The sequence below is a fragment of the Leptonychotes weddellii genome, chromosome 2 (genome assembly GCF_054177405.1).
Source record: "Leptonychotes weddellii isolate Sample4059 chromosome 2, ASM5417740v2, whole genome shotgun sequence".
NCBI lineage: Eukaryota > Metazoa > Chordata > Mammalia > Carnivora > Phocidae > Leptonychotes > Leptonychotes weddellii.
The window spans coordinates 148,594,859-148,613,234 of NC_138370.1; the positions used below are offsets into that span (position 1 = coordinate 148,594,859).

At 41.1% G+C, this 18,376-nt stretch overlaps 1 protein-coding gene across 3 annotated transcripts in view; it reads left to right on the plus strand.

Moving 5' to 3' along the window:
- Positions 1–286: 286 nt before the first annotated feature.
- PDS5A (PDS5 cohesin associated factor A) overlaps positions 287–18,376 on the plus strand; it is a 132,664-nt gene continuing 114,574 nt past the window's right edge. Inside the window, exons 1-2 of one of the 3 annotated variants that reach the window (XM_031027023.2) lie at positions 287–443; positions 1,298–1,475. In XM_031027023.2, coding sequence (XP_030882883.1) covers positions 1,338–1,475 — 138 coding nt within the window. In that variant the 5' untranslated portion in view covers positions 287–443; positions 1,298–1,337. Of the gene's footprint in view, positions 444–509; positions 659–1,297; positions 1,476–18,376 lie in introns of those variants that run through there. The other 2 variants (XM_031027021.2, XM_006732321.3) reach the window with 2 other exon arrangements.

Consider the following 18,376-nt stretch of genomic DNA (forward strand, 5'->3'; position numbering starts at 1 on the left):
ACCGGCTGGTGTGTGCGCGAAGAGCCGGCTCCCGGGGGCACGGACGGCCGGGCGCGCGCCGCTGCGAGGGGCGTCCGGGTCCCGGTCGGCGGAGCCGGCCCGCGCGAGGTGTGGGCGGGCGGGCCGCGGGGGTCCCGGGCGGATACGGGCGCACACGCTCCCGGAGGTGCCTTCTCTGAGACTGCTCTTCCTCGGCCAGACGGAGAGCGGCAGTGTCTCCCCGCCCAGCGCACACTCGCCCCGCGTCTCCCCCCGCGGCGGCTGCTCCTCCTCGGCACCGCCAGCCCCAGCGCCGCTCCCGGGCGGGCGGCGGCGGCGGCGGCGGCGGCGGCGGCGGGACCCGCGGAGCCGCTTTGTGTGCAGCCCGACGAGGGGCGGCGGCGCAACCACCTGACAGAGGCCCGGGCGCTCGATGCACCTTCCGCCCGCATGAGGAGGAGGAGGTAAAGGCGGCGGTGGCTCGGCTCCCGCCCTCGGTTGGTGGAGGGAGGGGACGGAAGAGGAGACCGGGGCGGGGGGGGGGGCGCGGGACCGAGGCCCGGCGGGGCTGCCCGGAGGTGCCAGTAAGGCCTCGGCAGCGCCGGACGGCGCCGAGCAGTCGGGGGGCGAGAGAAGCCGCCAGGGTCCCTCCGCCGAAGTTGAAGGAACAAAATGTGAAGTGCGGAGCCGCGTCAGCCGCTTCCTGGCGTGGGGTTTGGGGTGGAGGGCGTCTTGTTTTCCCCTCCCGCGGGACAGGGGAGGGGCGGGAGCGTGGCGGGGACGCCTGGGGTCCCGAAGCTCGGCCCGGCAAAGGCGTTCGTTTCCCGGAGCCATCGCTGCATGTGGGTCCGTTTGGGTCCCTAGTTTTGCGGCCTAAGCCGAGCCCTATAGGCCTCGCGTCTCCTTTCCCGGAGGGGACTGGCCGGGCGGGGGACTCGGGGCTTCTCTCCGACCGAGCGGGGGCCGTGAGGGCCTCGCCGCGCTCGGGAGGCTGCCAAACTTCGGACCTCGGTGCTTGGGGGTGGATTTCATTGTGAAAGGCGGAATGGGAAACTCCTGGCGCTGCTTGGTGTTTCCCGCGGCCGCGGCGGCTGGTGCCGGAGAGCCCCGTGGGCCCGCAGCTGGCGGGGCCCGCGTGAGTCCGGGTGGCGGGGCGGCCACCAGGGTCTAGGCCCGGGGAGGGGCGAGTGGCGGGGCCGCCGCCGAGTCCCCGGCCTCCCCGGATAAAGGGCCCTTTGCAGATTAGAGATTTTTGAAATGAAAAAAGAGGTTACAAAGTCTCCCTTTTCTCGCTGAACTTTTGTTTTCTGACCGATAGAGGCCGGTAGAGGACTGTGAAAGAAAAGTTGTCCCCCAGGATGGACTTCACCGCGCAGCCCAAGCCTGCCACGGCCCTCTGTGGCGTCGTGAGTGCAGACGGGAAGATCGCTTACCCTCCCGGGGTAAAGGAGATCACCGACAAGATCACCACGGATGAAATGATCAAGCGACTGAAGGTGAGCGTCTGGACACAGGGTTCACTCTTCAGAACGTTTGTGGTAGGAGGTGCTCTCCTGTGGTATTACTGCACTGCTAGGCCTGGCCTTTACAGTTTCACCGACCCGGGTTTTTTTTAGGTATCATCTCGTTTTTTTACCCTCTCTAAAAGGTATTGTTCTTTCTTGGCTGTATCTTTAAATAGTTCTGTAGGGATATAATCATTATGTGAAATTAAAAGGAGTGTGCCTGTTTTTTCAAGCATAAGAATTTAGGTGCTTTTTTAGAACTTTTTTCTAGAAATATTTATGAGAATACTGTTCACAGTAGCTTACAACCTTAAATGTAGGCAATAGCTTGCCTAGGAGGATTCCTATTTCCATTAATTTCTGAGGAGACCGATTTAATCACCAAAGCATTTTATTTAATTGTCCCAATTTTCTAATATCCAGAAGCTTAAATATGAATTTAGTATGGTTAAACTTTGACAGAATGTACTGACTTCAAAATTCAGACTTGAAGTAAGGTGATGATTTAGGTCCACATGGTCAAAGGGGTTTTCAAGAGAGAATATTTTAGCTCTAAAAAAGTTAGCTTATTGAAACCATGGTGACCCTAAGATCAAGGTTGTAAGTTTCAGGCTTATATTGGTCAGATTTTTGCTTTCTGTTGCATGGACATAGATTGTGCTCACAGCCTTACAAGATAAGTGCTGTTCTTGTGAAGGGATCAACTTGATGCAGTGGTTCTCAGCCAGGGCATTTTCTTTTTCTTTCTTTCTTTCTTTTCTTTTTTTTTAAAGTAGGCCCCATGGCCAGTGTGGAGCCCAGTGCCGGGCTTGAACTCACCACCCTGAGATCAAGACCTGAGCTGAGATCAAGAGTTCAACACTGAACCAACTGAGCCACCCAGGTGCCCCTCAGCCAGGGCATCTTTGACCCCCAGGGAACATTTGTCAGTGCTGAAAATATTTTGTTTGTCACACCTAGGGCTAGATTGGAACAAGGAAAGGAAAGGAAAAGACTTGAGGCAGGGAGTCCAGCTAGGAAACTGATAATAGTGTAGGTGAAAGATGTTGAAATCTTGAAGCCAGGCAATGGTAGTGGGAAGAGAGGTAGGGAAGGAACCAAGAAATGTTTCAGAGTTAGAATCAATCAGACTTGGTGGGAGGTGAGGGAAGAAACAATGTTGACAGTGTTTCTACCTTGGGCAACTTGATGAAATGTATTTTTAGGGAATGATCTTGCCCCTTTGTTCTAGAGCTTAATATAGTGCCTACTAAATGTTTATGAAGTTGTGAGTGATTAATGAATATTTAAAGTATTCCTTTACCTTCGTTTTTAAAATCTAATGAGATTCTGCAATTTGTTGCCTCTTTTGAAGGAAAAGGACACAATACCTTCCATTAAAATAAACTTGATACTAAAGATTATACGCGAGGTGAGGTGCTTAATTGATGCTTCTTAAGGTTATAGTGAATGTTTGGAGATGCTGAAAAATTATGAAATACAAAGCTGTTAAGTAAACAATTTATAGATTTTTAATTTTTTATTTTCATATCAGGAGTATTGAAATCTTGTATTCTAGTGATGGATAATCTGGTTTAAAAAGTTACGACCATATGTACTTTTTCTACTTGCAGATAGATTATTAGAAATACTGTTATATAAATGGACATATAACCAAGTCTAGAACGAGCTTTGGGTTAGGAAATCATTTGTTATGCATTCTTTTGGAAGTTAAAATTGACATACATATTAACCAGTTTGAATGTCCTGCTAAAATTTTGCTTTTCTCAAGAATCTTATGATTTTTCCCCTTGTTTTTCTAAGTCTGTTTTGACTTTGTGCTTTCTAGGGATCCCTGGTTAGTTAAAGTAGTACTGTCTCATTGGAAGCATAGATTTTTGACAATGTTTAACTATTTTTGATAATTCTTGTGTTTATTAAGCCCTTAATTATGGCAAATTTTATAAATTCAGTAGTTTTTTTTTATTATAGCAACAATGTTCAAATGCTGTATAAATGCAAACAGAGCTTAAAGGCAGGTAAAATCTTAGTGAAATTCAGAGATGTTTGGCCCATTCTCTTCAGTTTTCAAGAATGGGACAAACATTTTTACAATAGAACCATAATTTTAGAGTTAGAAGGATCTTAAAGGAAATTCTAGAACTCCCTGTATTTCACAAATGAGAAAATTTAGGCCCAAAGTGGCCAAGTAACATGTACTGAGATCATAGAGTGGCTTAGTGGCAGAGCTAGGGCAATAGCATCATATTTATTTTCATTCTTACAGCTGCTTTTCTTCAAAGGAATCTAAGTAGAACTAAGAAGGTATTTTTATTATGCAATTGAAAACGGTAAAGTGAAAAGAGAAGGGAATCAATGAATTCATTTGTTCTTTTGCAAGGAGATATAGGACAGCATTTTTTTTTAACATTAGAAACAATTGTAATGCTTTGAAGCTTTCTTGAAAATGGTTCTTAGGGGCACTGGGTGGCTCAGTCGTTAAGTGTCTGCCTTCAGCTCAGGTCATGCTCCCAGGGTCCTAGGATCGAGCCCCGCGTCTGCTCCCTGCTCAGCGGGAAGCCTGCTTCTCCCTCTCCCACTCCCTCCTGCTTGTGTTGCCTCTCTCGCTGTCTCTCTCTCTGTCAAATAAATAAAATCTTCAAAAAAGAAAATGGTTCTTAGAATATGTCTTTGGAATAGCTAAGGTATACTTTTGTATATATATTACAGGTTTTAATTTCAGTTTCCGAGGAATTACTTTACATATTCTTATGTCCAGTCACACTGGCCTTCGATCAGTTCCTTGAACATGCCATGTTCATTTCTGCCTAGACAGATTCCACATTACATAACCCATATGTGTACTCTTCTCAACTTCGTCATTCATTTGTTCGTCACTCATTTGTTTTTCTTAAGGGAAGTCTCTTAGATTCCCCATTATGTGTTCTTTTAGCTCCTGCATATCATTTATTACGGATGTGGATATTACACTTATGCATATGTTCATGAATACAGGTACCAAATCTCTTTTTGTTTATTTTTGTACCCTGCCAGCACCAAGTCCAATGCCTGGCACATAGTTAGGTGCCCAGCAAATATTTGGTCAGTGGACAAATGAATACTTTGTATTAATATTGGATTAGAAAAAAATAATAATAGTGGATTAGAGAAATATTTGTATTTTTGAAATGAAGGATAATTTGAAAATATTTTGAATTGCAACTAAGTCTTTACCTGAGATTGCCTACCAGAGAGATAACATGGATATTTAGAATTTTAGAACCAAAAGGTAGTTTAGAGGTTATGTGGTTCTGTTCTGATTTTCCAGATGAAGAAACGGAGTCTGAGATGTTGTGATCAACCCTAGTTACAGAAAGCCGAAAACTATCACTAACAGTTTTGTTGCTTAGGGTTGCCTGGCTGGCTCATTTGGTAGAGCATGCAACTCTTGATTTCAGTGTCATGAGTTCAGGCCCCCTGTTGGGTGTGCAGCCTGCTTTTTAAAATAAATAAATAAACAAATGGTTTTGTTACTTAGATAAGTTACAATTATATATTAATTTTAGAACTGTTAAAGGCCGTACAAAAGTTATCTGTTTGAAAGGACAGCAGATTGTTTACTACCAATGTTACATTAAGTATCAAGATCTGTAGTTCACAAATAGCCTTCTTTCTGTATAGTTAAGGATTCTGAAACTAATGTAGCAGTCATGTCTGATAACTTTTATAACACATTCAAAATACACCTATAAACACTGTTGTACATAGCTCCATTAAGTGCTTCTGCCCACAGTTTGTTATACACGTCGGTTTCAAATCATGTATTAATATAGAACTACATGCTACTCACATTTTATTCCTTCCTTTCTTGCTATTTTGGAAGTAGAAAGTCCTTATAAGCCTTCATTTTTAGAGAGAGGGACGGACCAGTTGAAGATTTAAGTATTTATTTATTTAAGTAATGTCTGCACCCAACCTGCGGCTTGAACTCACCACCCTGAGATCAGGAGTTGCACACTCAAGCTGAGCCAGTCAGGGGCCCTCAAGATTGTTTCTTATATCCACTTCTTATTACCTGGTGTCAGAGTTCAGTACCCCAGACAGTTCTCTGGCTATTAACTTCATACCCAAATCTGCCGTATTCATTCAGTCACAGAATCAAATAAAAATTCGTACTACTTTGGTGCTAAGAATTAGGAAAGCTTAAATAACAAGGTTTCATTGTTCTGAATATGTCCCCCATTTTTCTCCCACCAGGTGTTATTTACGTATTTTTTTTGTATTTTTCTGTCACCTTTCTCTTTGTGTCAACCATTCTCTCTGCCCCACACTCTCACTTCTGCTTTCTGTACTATAGCTTGTTTGATATAGTTCGGAATTAGGATGTGGTGGCTTGACTTAAGGTAGGGCATCTCTCTTTTCTCATCAAATGTAGGTTTTGAGGGGAAGAATAGATTAGGGGCAGGAAGGCCATGAATTCTTTCTGTTCCTTTCCTCCAGGTGGATCCCAGAAATACCTACTTTGGTTATAATTATTTTCACTTCCATAAAAGATTTTTAATTTATCTCTAAATGCCACATAGGATGCTAATTTTACATATAATTCAGTATTAACTTCGAGTCTAAAATCTGTTTGCATATTTTATTTTAATATTTGTATTAAATCTTCTTTGCAGAAGATGCTGCTAGGAAATTAAAAAATTAAATAGGCAGGATTTCTTAAAATGAAGCCCTATAATATAGCCAATATGTATTTGGGAAGTAATGCTAACTGTAGCACAGTTCTTATTTTAGACTTGCATATGTGTAGAGGAACTGTTCTGCTCATTTGTTGGTATGTAACAAACTACCCCAAGCCTAGTGGTTTAAAACAGCGGTGTTTTTTTTTTTTTAATTTTATTATGGTAAAATATATATAACATAAATTTTGCCATTTTAATCTTTAAGATTTTATTCATTTATTTATCAGAGAGAGAGAGAGCGCGCACAAGCAGGGGGAGTGGCAGGCAGAGCAGGCAGAGGGAGAAGCAGACTCCCCGCTGAGCAGGGAGCCCTATGTGGGACTCGATTCCAAGACCCTGGGATCATGACCCGAGCCGAAGGCAGACGCTTAACCGACTGAGCCACCCAGGCGTCCCCATTTTAATCATTTTTAAGAGTAATTTTGTGGTATCAAGTGCATTCACATTGTTGTGCAACCATCACTACCATTCATGTCCAAAACTTTTTCATATTTTCCAACTGAAACTGTACCCATTAAACAGTAACTCTTGGGGCACCTGGGTGGTTCAGTGGGTCAAGTGGTTAAGGGTCTGCCTCCAGCTCAGGTCATGATCTCAGGGTCTTGGGATCAAGCCTGGCATCACATCAGCCAGGCATTGCATTGCATCAGGCTCCCTGCTTAGCTGGAGTCCGCCTCTCCCTCTCTGTTGCCCTTCCCCCCGCTTGTGGGAGTGCTCTTTTTTTTTTTTCTCTCTCTCTTTCTCAAATGAATAAATGAAATCTTAAAAAAATGGTAACTCTTTCCCCCTTCCCCTAGCAGGGGCAACCACCTTTCTACTTTGTGTCTCTGAATTTAAATACTCTAAGAGCCTAATATAAGTAGAATCATAATAGTGTTTGTCCTTTTGTGACTGGCTTGTTTCACTTAGCATAATGTCTTCAAGGTTCACCCATATAGTATATGTCAGAATTTACTTTTTAGGGCTAGATAATATTTCACTGTGTATATATAAAGCATCTTTTGTTTATCCATTCATTTGTCAATGGACATCTGGGTTGCTTCTACCTTTGACATCTGCCACTTTCCTTTTTTTTTTTTTAAAGATTTTATTTATTTATTTGAGAGAGAGGATGAGAGGAGAGAGAGAGCACATGAGAGGGGGGAGGGTCAGAGGGAGAAGCAGACTCCCTGCTGAGCAGGGAGCCCGATGCGGGACTCGATCCCAGGACTCCAGGATCATGACCTGAGCCGAAGGCAGTCGCTTAACCAACTGAGCCACCCAGGCGCCCTGCCACTTTCCTTCTTTATCTCACAATTTTGTGAATCAGGAATTTGGGCAGGCTTGGCTTGACTTGAGTATTCTTCTCCATGTTCCTTACTGTGCTCATTCAGTTATTCAACTGGTGTCTAAACTGGTCTAGAAAATCCACACTGGTTTCTCTCAAACACTTTGTGCTTTGGTAGGAACAGCTGTAAGGTTGAACTCAGCTGGGCCTTTTTCCTATCTGTGATGTAATCTTGGGGCTTCTCTACATGGTCTCTCTCGCAGGGTAGTTGGACTCAGGCTCTAACACACCATGGAGGAATTTGCCAGTACTTTTTAAAGGCTTGGTTCAGAATTGGCAATGTCACATCTATCTTACTCTGTTGGTTAAAGTACTCATGGCCCAATCTACATTCAAGGGGAGAAAAAAATGACTCTACTTCTCAATGGAAGAAGAAAGAAAGAATTTGTAGCCATCTTTAATCTATCACAGGAGCTCTTTTGACAAGTCAGAGTATACTAACTGTAGACTTTGTAGCGGTATTCATAAATTTGAAAAACACTTAATTTCAAAAATAATAGTATATATTTGCAGCCAACTTGTCAGATTTGTGAAATTTATTTTAAATACTGTAAGAAAAATTCGTAGGAATTTTTTTTATGGGCTAGGAAGGGAGAAATTATGTGGGAATCTCATGATTTGATCTTAGAATCCTGTTTCTTTTATTATTTGAATTTTTACTGGAGAGTATTGCTGGCTAATTATGATGTTTTTTCCACTCCCTCCTCCTTTTTAAGAATTACCTCAACTTTTTATTTTGAGACATTTCAGACCTCTGGAAAAGTTGGAAAAATTGTACCTTCAGCACCTATATCCCTTCACTTAGGTTTACCAGTTGTTAACATTTTGTCACCTTTGTTTGCTTTTGTTTCTCCATACACACACACACAGGGAGACAGACATGATACACTTTTTTTTTTTTAAACATTTTATTTTTTTATTTATTTTTTAAAGATTTTATTTATTTATTTGAGAGAGAGAGAGAATGAGAGAGAGCACATGAGAGGGGTTAAGGTCAGAGGGAGAAGCAGACTCCCTGCCGAGCAGGGAGCCCGATGCGGGACTCGATCCTCGGACGCCAGGACCATGACCTGAGCCGAAGGCAGTCGCTTAACCAACTGAGCCACCCAGACGCCCAGACATGATACACTTTTTTGTACCTACAGACATCACGACATTCTCCCTGTGAATGCTTCAGTGTTCTTAGAAGAGTGATTGTTATCACACTCCAAACTTAACATTGGTACAGTGTTATCTGTTATACTATCCATAATAAAGTTCTCCCAGTTGTCCTAAAAATGACTTAATTTTTTTATTTATTTTTTAATTTTTAAGTTTTTTTATTGACATACAGTTGACACACAGTGTTATATTAGTTTCAGGTATGCAACATAGTGATTGCATAGGTCTGTATGTTACATCTGTTACCATACAATGGTATTAAAATATCAGTGACTATATTGCCTATGTTGTACCTTTTATCCCTGTGACTTTTTCATTCCATGATTAGAATCCTCTACCTCACATGCCCCCCTCACTCATTTTGCATTTACCCCAGCCCCTCCCTTCTGGCAACCATCAGTTAAAAATGACTTTTTAAAAATTGGATTTTTTCCTCTATCCAAGTTTCAGTATAGGATCATTTGCATATGTCATGTCTCTTTAGTCTCCTTTTTTATTTTATTTTATTTATTTATTTAAAGATTTTATTTATTTGACAGAGAGACACAGCAAGAGAGGGAACACAAGCAGGGGGAGTGCAAGAGGGAGAAGCAGGCTTCCCAAGGAGCAGGGAACCCGATATGGGGCTCAATCCCAGGACCCTGGGATCATGACCCAAGCTGAAGGCAGACGCTTAACAACTGAGCCATCCAGTCTCCCCTAGTCTCCTTTTTTAAAGATTTTTATTTGTTTTAGAGAGAGAGCACGTGTGCGCAGGGGAGGGGATCAGAAGGAGAGGGAGAGAGAATCTCAAGCAGAGTCCCTGCTGAACGTGGAGCCTGATGCAGGGCTCCATCTCAGAACCCTGAGATCATGACCTGAGCTGAAATCAGAAGTTGGAGGCTTAACTGACTGAGCCACCCAGGCGCCCCTTTTTAGTCTCCTTTTTAATTTAGAAAGTTCTGGGGTGCCTGGGTAGCTCAGTCATTAAGCGTCTGCCTTCAGCTCGGGTCATGATCCCAGGTCCTGGGATCGAGCCCAGTGTTGGGCTCCCTGCTCAGCGGGAAGCCTGCTTCTCCCTCTCCCACTCCCCCTGCTTGTGTTCCCTCTCTCACTGTGTCTCTCTCTGTCAAATAAATAAAATCTTTTTTTTTTTTTTTTTTTCCCCCCCCCGGCAGCGCTGAGGGCGGGGGCGGCGGGGGGGGCGGCGGGCGGCTGCTGGGTCTCGGCCTCGCTGCTCATGGTTGCGGTGATGGTGACTGGGGCCGGCTGCGGCAGCTGCGGCTCCTCCCGGGGTGTGATGGTAACTAGGCCGGCGGCGGCGGTGGGGCTGCTCAGGGCTCTCTGGGGTCTGCTCTCCGCTCCCGCTACCGATCGAACTCTCAAATAAATAAAATCTTAAAAAAAAAAAAAGTTCTGTCACCGTTGTTGGGGGGGGGAGTCATTCATGATGTGACATTTTTGAAGCATTGGTCTCATAGGAGTGCCGTAATCTGTCTTTCTCATTTCCTTGTGCTTAGGTTGAACTTTTTTTGGTGTGTACTTTACCATGCAAGTGGTGATGTATAGTTAGTTTCCTTTGCATCATCAGGAGGCACAGAATGTCATTTTGTCCTGTTGGTTATGCTAAGTTTGATCACTTGGTTACAACTGGTCAACTCTTTCCATTGTAAATATACCTTTCCCAGCTTTGCAATTACTAAGTAATATTTAAAGTGACAGTTTGTAAGAATAATTTGTTTTCTAACAATTTTTACTTAAATGTTTTAGTATCCACTTTGGTGATTATAAAATGTTGCCTTTTTTAAATTCTATCATTCCTTCTACATGTGTTAGCTGGCCTTCCTCTGTAGAAAAGAGCCTTCCCCCTCCTACCCCCCCTTTTTAAGATTTTATTCATTTGAGAGAGGGAAATAGAGCACACAAGCAGGGGGAGAGGCAGAGGGAGAGGGAGAAGCAGGCTCCCCACTGAGCCAGCCGGGAGCCCAACGTGGGGCTCAATCCCAGGACCTGGAGATCATGACCCAAACCGAAGGCAGATGCTTAACCATCTGAGCCACCCAGGCACCCCACCTGCTCCCCTTTTTAAAAAAATTATTCATGGGTTCTTCATTCAGTGCATTATAGTCTACTGTCTTTATTCCCTTGGAGAGTCAAATTATCCCAAAATGAGCATGCTGGCTTTGGTGTCCTTTTGAAACATCTAGTATCTTTTTGATGTCTCTCTGAGTCTTTGAGCACTTCTTTGTTTTCTGGTGCAACATGTTCACCTTGTGCTTTCTTGCCCCAGATTTGGATAGGTCATTTTTTCCACAGGGTCCTATTTCCATTTTAGTTAGAGGTGTTTATAAACCAAGGTCTGGGCATGGGCATTGGGTTCACATAGGTAGTAGGATGTAATTTTTCAGGCCCTATCAGTGTGTAGAGCTAGGAAATATATATACTTTAAATTATGAGTTCATTCTGGTCAGTTAAAATCCAACACCACAGGGATGCCTGGCTGGCTCAGGCAGTAGAGCATGCAGATCCTTTTTTTTTTTTCCCTTTTTTTAAGATTTTATTTATTTACTTTAGAGAGAGAGCAGGGTCGGGGGAGCAGAGGGAGAGGGACAAGCCAACTCTGCGCTGAGCATGGAGCCCAATGTGAGGCTGGATCCCAGGACCCGGAGCTGACTGAGCCACCCAGGCACCCTGTGCATGTGACTCTTAATCTCGGGGTTGTGAGTTCAAGCCCCATGTTGGGGGCAGAGGTTACTTAAAAAAAAAAAAAAACAAAAACAGCCCCACAGTTTTTCCTAAACTTCCTCCATTCCATATTTGTATCATCTTTCTTCTATAGTATAAATCCTGTTTTCCCTTAACTTTGATAAATTTATTTCCTTGTACTACCCTGCTGTAAACTCAGACAAAATTCAATACTATACCAGTATCCCTTGGAAGATTTTTTGCAGTTTTGTTGTACCCCTAAGATTGTATAGAGTACTATATTTGTTAGTTACTTGAATTTGAATTCTTTTGTCCAAGTGATTACATTATCAATTTTATATACAGTTGGTTTTTTTCTTTCTGTTTGTATTCAGTTTTTATACACACAATACTTTTTATTTCCACTGATCAATGTGATTCTTGCTTTTTTTTTATTGTGCTAAAAACACACAACATAAAATTTACCATCTTAACCATTTTTAAGTCTACAGTACAGCACTGTCAACTATGTGCCTTGTTTCTTTGTGAGCCTCCCTCTGCCCCTTCCACATATGTACACATTGTTAATACAACAAACCTCTATAACTTTTTCATCTTTCAGAACTGAAACTCTGTATCCTGTGAATAGCTCCCTCCTTCCCCCCCACCCCCGCCCAGCCCAGCCCCTGGCAACCGCCATTCTATTTTCTGTTTCTAGGGGTTTGACTACTTTAGATACCTCATATAAGTGGAATCACATAGCATCTTTTTGTGACTGGCTTATTCCACTTAGCAAAATGTCCTCAAGTCTTATCCGTGTTGTAGCATATGACAGGATTTTCTTCTTTTTAAAGGCTGTATAATACATTGTGCATATATACCATTTTCTTTATACAGTAATCTGTTGATGGACATTTAGGTTGCTTCTCCTTCTTGGCTATTGTGAAGAATACTGCAGTGAACCTGGGTATCTCTTTGAGATCCTGTTTTCAATTCTTCTGCATGTATACCCAGAATATATACTGCTGGATCATATGATGGTTCCATTTCTAATTTTTTTGAAAATTAGAAAATTACTGTTGCCATAGCAGCTGCACCAGAAGTGCACAAGGATTCCAATTTCTCCAGATCCTCACCAGTGCTTATTATTTTCGGTGGTTTTTTTGTTTGTTTGTTTTTTAAGATTTTATTTATTTCTCTGACAGAGAGGGAGAGAGCAAGCAGAAGCAGGGGGAACAGCAGACAGGGGAGAAGCAAGCTCCCTGCTGAGCAAGGAGCCCAATGTGGGGCTCGATCCCAGGATCTTGGGATCACAACCCAAGCCAAAGGCAGACGCCCAACCGACTGAGCCACCCAGGCACCCCTTCTGTGTTTTTGATAGTGGCTATATTTAACAGGTGTGGGATGATGTCTCATTGTAGTTTTGATTTGTAGTTCCCTGATGAGTGATGTTTAGCATCTTTTCATGCTTGTTGGCTATTTGTGTATCTTCTTTGGAGAAATGTCCATTCAGGTCCTTGGCCCATTTTTTAATTGGTTTGGTTTTTCTGTTGTTGTTGAATTGGAGTATTTAATTTTAGGGATTACTTCATTCTTTTTATTTAATTTTACATGGTTCAAAAGTCAGTACTATATAAAAACTTATACTTTTCAGAAGCCTTACTCCCATCCTTATTCTTTCCATGCAACCACCCACTATAGGTAATCATTTTCAGGGTGCCTGGGTGGCTCAATTGGTTGAGTGACCAACTCTTGATTTCGGCTCAGGCTATCAGGTCATGATCTCAGGGCCCTGGGAGGCTGCCACCCGTACCCTGCCCCCGTCCATCTGTGTCCAGCTCCATGCTTATCAGGGAGCCTGCTGGAGGATCTCTCTTCCTCTGCTCCTTCCCCCACTCGTACAGGCATATACTTTCTTATAATAAAAATAAATAACTCTTGTCATTTTCATTAGTTCTTGGTCAGTGCTTTCTGTGTTGTCTCCCTTTTTACTCAAAGTGTAGACTACTGGGGTGCCTGGGTGGCTCAGTCCGTTAAGCATCTGCCTCCAGCTCAGGTCATGATCTCCGGGTCCTGGGATTGAGCCCCGCCTCAGGCTTGCTGCTCAGGAGGGAGTCTGCTTCTTTCTCTCTCTCTCTCTCTCCCCCCTGCCCCTCACCCCGCTCATTCTCTCTCAAGTAAATAAACAAAATCTTTTTTAAAAAAATGTAGACTATATGTACTCTTTTGTACTCTGCTTTTTTTTCACTTAGTATATTTTGGAAGTCACTCCAGTTTCACTTGGAAATTTCCATATCTGGAAATCTTTTTTTAATTCTTTTTTGTGGTGTTTTAGTACTGTATGTGTAGATGTGCCATAGTTTATTCAGCTAGTCTCATTGTTACATTTGAGATTGTTTCTGATATTTTGCTATTACAAATAATGCTAATGTCAATAACCTTGTTTCACGTGTTTTGTATTTGTAGAAGTGTATCTTCAGGGCAAATTTCTAGGAGTGGAATTGTTGGGTCAAAGGGTAAATTTATGAGCTATCTATATAGATATATAGATATATAGATACAGATATATATGTATGTGTTGGTTTTTTTTTTTTTTTTTTTGGAGGTGGTCGAATTCTCCTCCATAGGGGTTGTACCATTTTGGACTTCTATCAGCTAGTATAAGAATGCCCAGGCTCTCATTATGTATTCTCAAGTAATGCCTACATTTATTTATTTAAAGTAATGCCTACTTTTTTTTTTAAGATTTTATTTATTTATTTGTCAGAGAGAGAGAGAGCATATAAGCAGAGGGAGCAGCAGGCAGAGGGAGAAGCAGGCTCCCCACTGGGCAAGGAGGAGCCCAGTGCAGGACTCGATTCCAGGACCCCAGGATCACAACCTGAGCCAAAGGCACATGTTTAACCAACTGAGCCACCCAGGCATCCCGTAATGCTTACTTTTAAATTAGCAAATTGGCAAATTAATATGTTGCAAAAAAGCCATTTTATTAACTCCTGGCAACAAGAGTTCTTTATGGGAATGATTAAACTTACGTATCATATTGAGGTTCAGAGGGATGAGAACCCTATTTAGATATCCTTAAAAACTCAAAGGGAATTGAGTGTTTTAGTTTCTAGGTTTTTTTAGTTTGTTTAAAGAAATGAGGTGGTGGGGACAAGATGTTAGTAACAAAGATGGTGTTGAAATCAAGTCTCACTTAGGTCTTAATTCAACACCTTGAATTAAATAGAAATTAGGTGAATTCATGTTAAAAATCCTATATGAAATAAGCGACATTGATATGTAGAATGCCAATACCATGATTTATTTTTCCTATCAGAAATCTGTAGACATCCAAGGAAAAAACTGATGAGTTCTCACAGTAGGAGAACAGGTTTTAAGGTCATTAATGAATTTTGTTTCTATTAGCTTCTATTTTCAGAATTAATGTTTTAAGTTAAGCACTAGGCTGAGGTTGTTGGCACATGGAATTATGTCCAGTTGAATTCCCCACTTAGATAAAACGAGTAGAGTTTATATATTATATAAAAGCTTAACAAGTTTTTATTTGCTGAAGACTACAAATCAAGAGGCTTCTAGATAATGTTTATAATAGAAAGCTGAATACAAAAATAACAAAGGAATTTACTAATCTTCTTGCCCTTGCTGTTGGCATTTGGTTTTTTACATTAATGCAGAGCTTCCCAACTAGTGTACTTCCATAGAGTTACAGGTGTGCCTAAATATAGGAGTCCGAGGGACTCCATATTTGGAGGTTACAAATATTTTATCTTTTTTGTGTGTGGATGATGTGATATTTTTTTAGTTTATTTTTACTTTATTTTTTTTATAAGTAATCTCTATATACCATGTGGGGCTTGAACTCACAACTGCATGATCAAAAGTCACCTGCTGTACAGACTCAGCCAGCCAGACGCCCGTATGATGTGGTATTTTAAAAGTTGGGAACTGCTATAATATGTTTTTTTTTCATGTTTTAAAATTATTAAGATCAGGGCGCCTGGGTGGCTCAGTTGGTTAAGCGACTGCCTTCGGCTCAGGTCATGATCCTGGAGTCCCTGGATCGAGTCCCGCATCGGGCTCCCTGCTCGGCAGGGAGTCTGCTTCTCCCTCTGACCCTAACCCCTTTCATGTGCTCTCTCTCAAATAAATAAATAAAATCTTTAAAAAAAAAACTTTAAAAAATAAATAAAAATAAATAAAATTATTAAGATCAAACATTCAAAACTTCCTACCAAGGTAGGAGTACTGTGATTGGTGCTGTTAAAACCAGCCCTTAAATAGTATTAGTCCATTGGGGAAAGTAGATTTATACTAGAATAACACTGGAATGGATTTCCATTTATATGAAGAAACAATATTTGAGATTATCATATATAACTTATAAATTAAATGCCAGTTACTAGGATTGCATGCTAGGATTGTGCTAGGATTGCGTTTGTTTCTTTGGATAAAGAAATACTATGAATTTTGATCGTCAAGAAAAGTTTCGTGGAGAAGGTGACAGTTGGACTGGAATTTGAAGGCTCAGACTGTGGTAGACAAATAGGTGGTAACACATTCCAGACAAATAGCAGGGACAAAAACTGAGTGGCAGAAGCATGCTTGGTGTGTTTGAAGAAAATTAGTAGAACAGTTTTGCTAGAGCTAATGCATCTTAAAAGAGTAGTTGAGAGAAAAAAAGAGGAAGGTACCGCTTGAAATTGTTAAATTTCTTAAATGCCAAAGAAAGGAATTTGAGTTAAAAAAAAAAAACTCACATTTGTGCTGAGGAGTCTGGTGTCTAAGTCATAGTTTTGCGTGATTAACAAAGCTAAGTGGTCAAGCAGTTTCTTTACACGTGAATATCACCTTTGTGGCTGATTTGTGGTCTTTTTGTCCTCCTTTCCAGACCAGGTAGCATCTTTGGTTGAACAGTAATCTATTTCTAATTGATACTGTCTGAATAGATCTGTTAGTTGGTGAGAGTTACTCATATGACACTGGGTGTGAAGACTGTGGCTGAGTAAAATTTTAAAAGAGTGGTTACTAGGGCGCCTGGGTGGCTCAGTTGGTTAAGCGACTGCCTTCGGCTCAGGTCATGATCCTGGAGTCCCGGGATCGAGTCCCGCATCGGGCTCCAGTCCCGCATTGGGCTCCCTGCTCAGCGGGGAGTCTGTTTCTCCCTCTGACCCTCCCCCCTCTCATGTGCTCTCTCTCTCTCATTCTCTCAAATAAATAAATAAAATCTTTTAAAAAAAAAAAAAAGAGCGGTTACTAGAATTTTATGTACTAGACTATCATATGAATTGGATTTTTATCACATTTTTTCCAAAAAAAATTTTTAAGATTTTATTTATTTATTTGACAGAGAGACAGCGAGAGAGGGAACACGAGCAGGGGGAGTGGGAGAGGGAGAAGCAGGATTCCCACCGAGCAGGGAGCCTGATGTGGGGCTCGATCCCAGGACCCCGGGATCATGACCTGAGCTGAAGGCAGACGCTTAACGACTGAGCCACCCAGGCACCCCTCCAAAATTTTTTTCCAAAATTTTTTAGAATTTCTGTGTTAGGAATTTAAGTAAATGTTAATAAACTGATGCTAAATTATTAAGTTTAATACTTGAAAATTAAACTTGTATTTAATTGGACATGTATAATTGTCCTATAATTTCAAATGTTTGAATATCTTTCATCTAGCCATTATAAAATAAGTAGAGGTAAATTTTTCATTACACAAAAAGAAAATCCTTGAATAAAAATGTTTAAGGACTGAGTCAGCATGTGTAAGAAGACTAGTTTGTTTTTGGCAGAAGTTTAGAAAATGGTTTTCTTCTTGAAGCATGTACCTAGTTTTGAAAAAAGTGGTAAAAATCATCAGGCAGTAATAAGATGAAATTGATTTTAGATCTCTTGGAAGTAATGTTATGTAATTTTGTCTATTATATTCATTTCTCATCCTTTAGTTGATATTTTACCAGATTTTTTAGATTATAATACACTGTTTCACTTGTCCTTTATATTTTTCTATACATTTTTGTTTAGTATTCACTTAATGTTTTTTTTAATAGATGCTATTTTTTAGAGCAATTTTAGTTCTTAGCAAAATTAAGTAGAAAGTACAGAATTCCCATCAACTTCCTGTCTCCCCTCTCCCCGCCACCATTACATCCAGCACCAGAGTAGTATGTTTGTTACATTCCGTGGACATTAACACATCATCACCACCCAAAGTCCATATTCTTTTTTTTTTTTAAAGAATTTATTTTTAGAGCAATTTTTGTTTCAGAACAAAATTGAAGGGAAGGTATAGAGATTTCCCATATACCTCCTTCCCCACACATGCATGGCCTCCCCCATTATCAGTATCACTCAACAGAATGGTACGTTTCTTACCAAAAATGAACCTATGTTGATACATAATCACCCAAAGTCCATAGTTTACCTTAGGTTTATTCTTGGTGTTGCACATTCTTTGGGTCCAGGCAAATGTATATTGACATATATCCATCTTTATAATAACATTTAGAGTATTTTCAGTGCCCTAAAAGTTGTCTCTGCTCTGCCTATATATCCCTCCTCCCTTCCTATATATTTTTTACTGTGGAAAATCTCAAATGTTTATTTACGTATTACTTATATTTTTTATCTAAGTTGAATGTATTGTCCTCTTAATATTCCTAATTTTGACTTTTCTTATTTGGCCAAAGTGGAACTTTAAGTGTTGGTTTTAAAAAGAAGATTTTAAATTTTGGACATACTCAGCATGCTTTAATCTAGATTAGTGGTTCTCAGATTTTTAGAGTTTTTAAATATCACCTGGTGCTTTTAAGAATTAGATACCCGGTTAAAAAAAAAAAATTAGATACTTGGTAATATCCCACCCCTCTATCCCCAATTTAGTAGTTTAGGAGTGGGCTCAGTTTTCTGCATTTTTTCCCCTGCATTTTCAGTAAGCCCCTCTGGTATTCTTGATACAGAGAATATACACTGAGAACCCCAGAAATATGTTTTACTTTCCTTATTGCTAAATTTCAT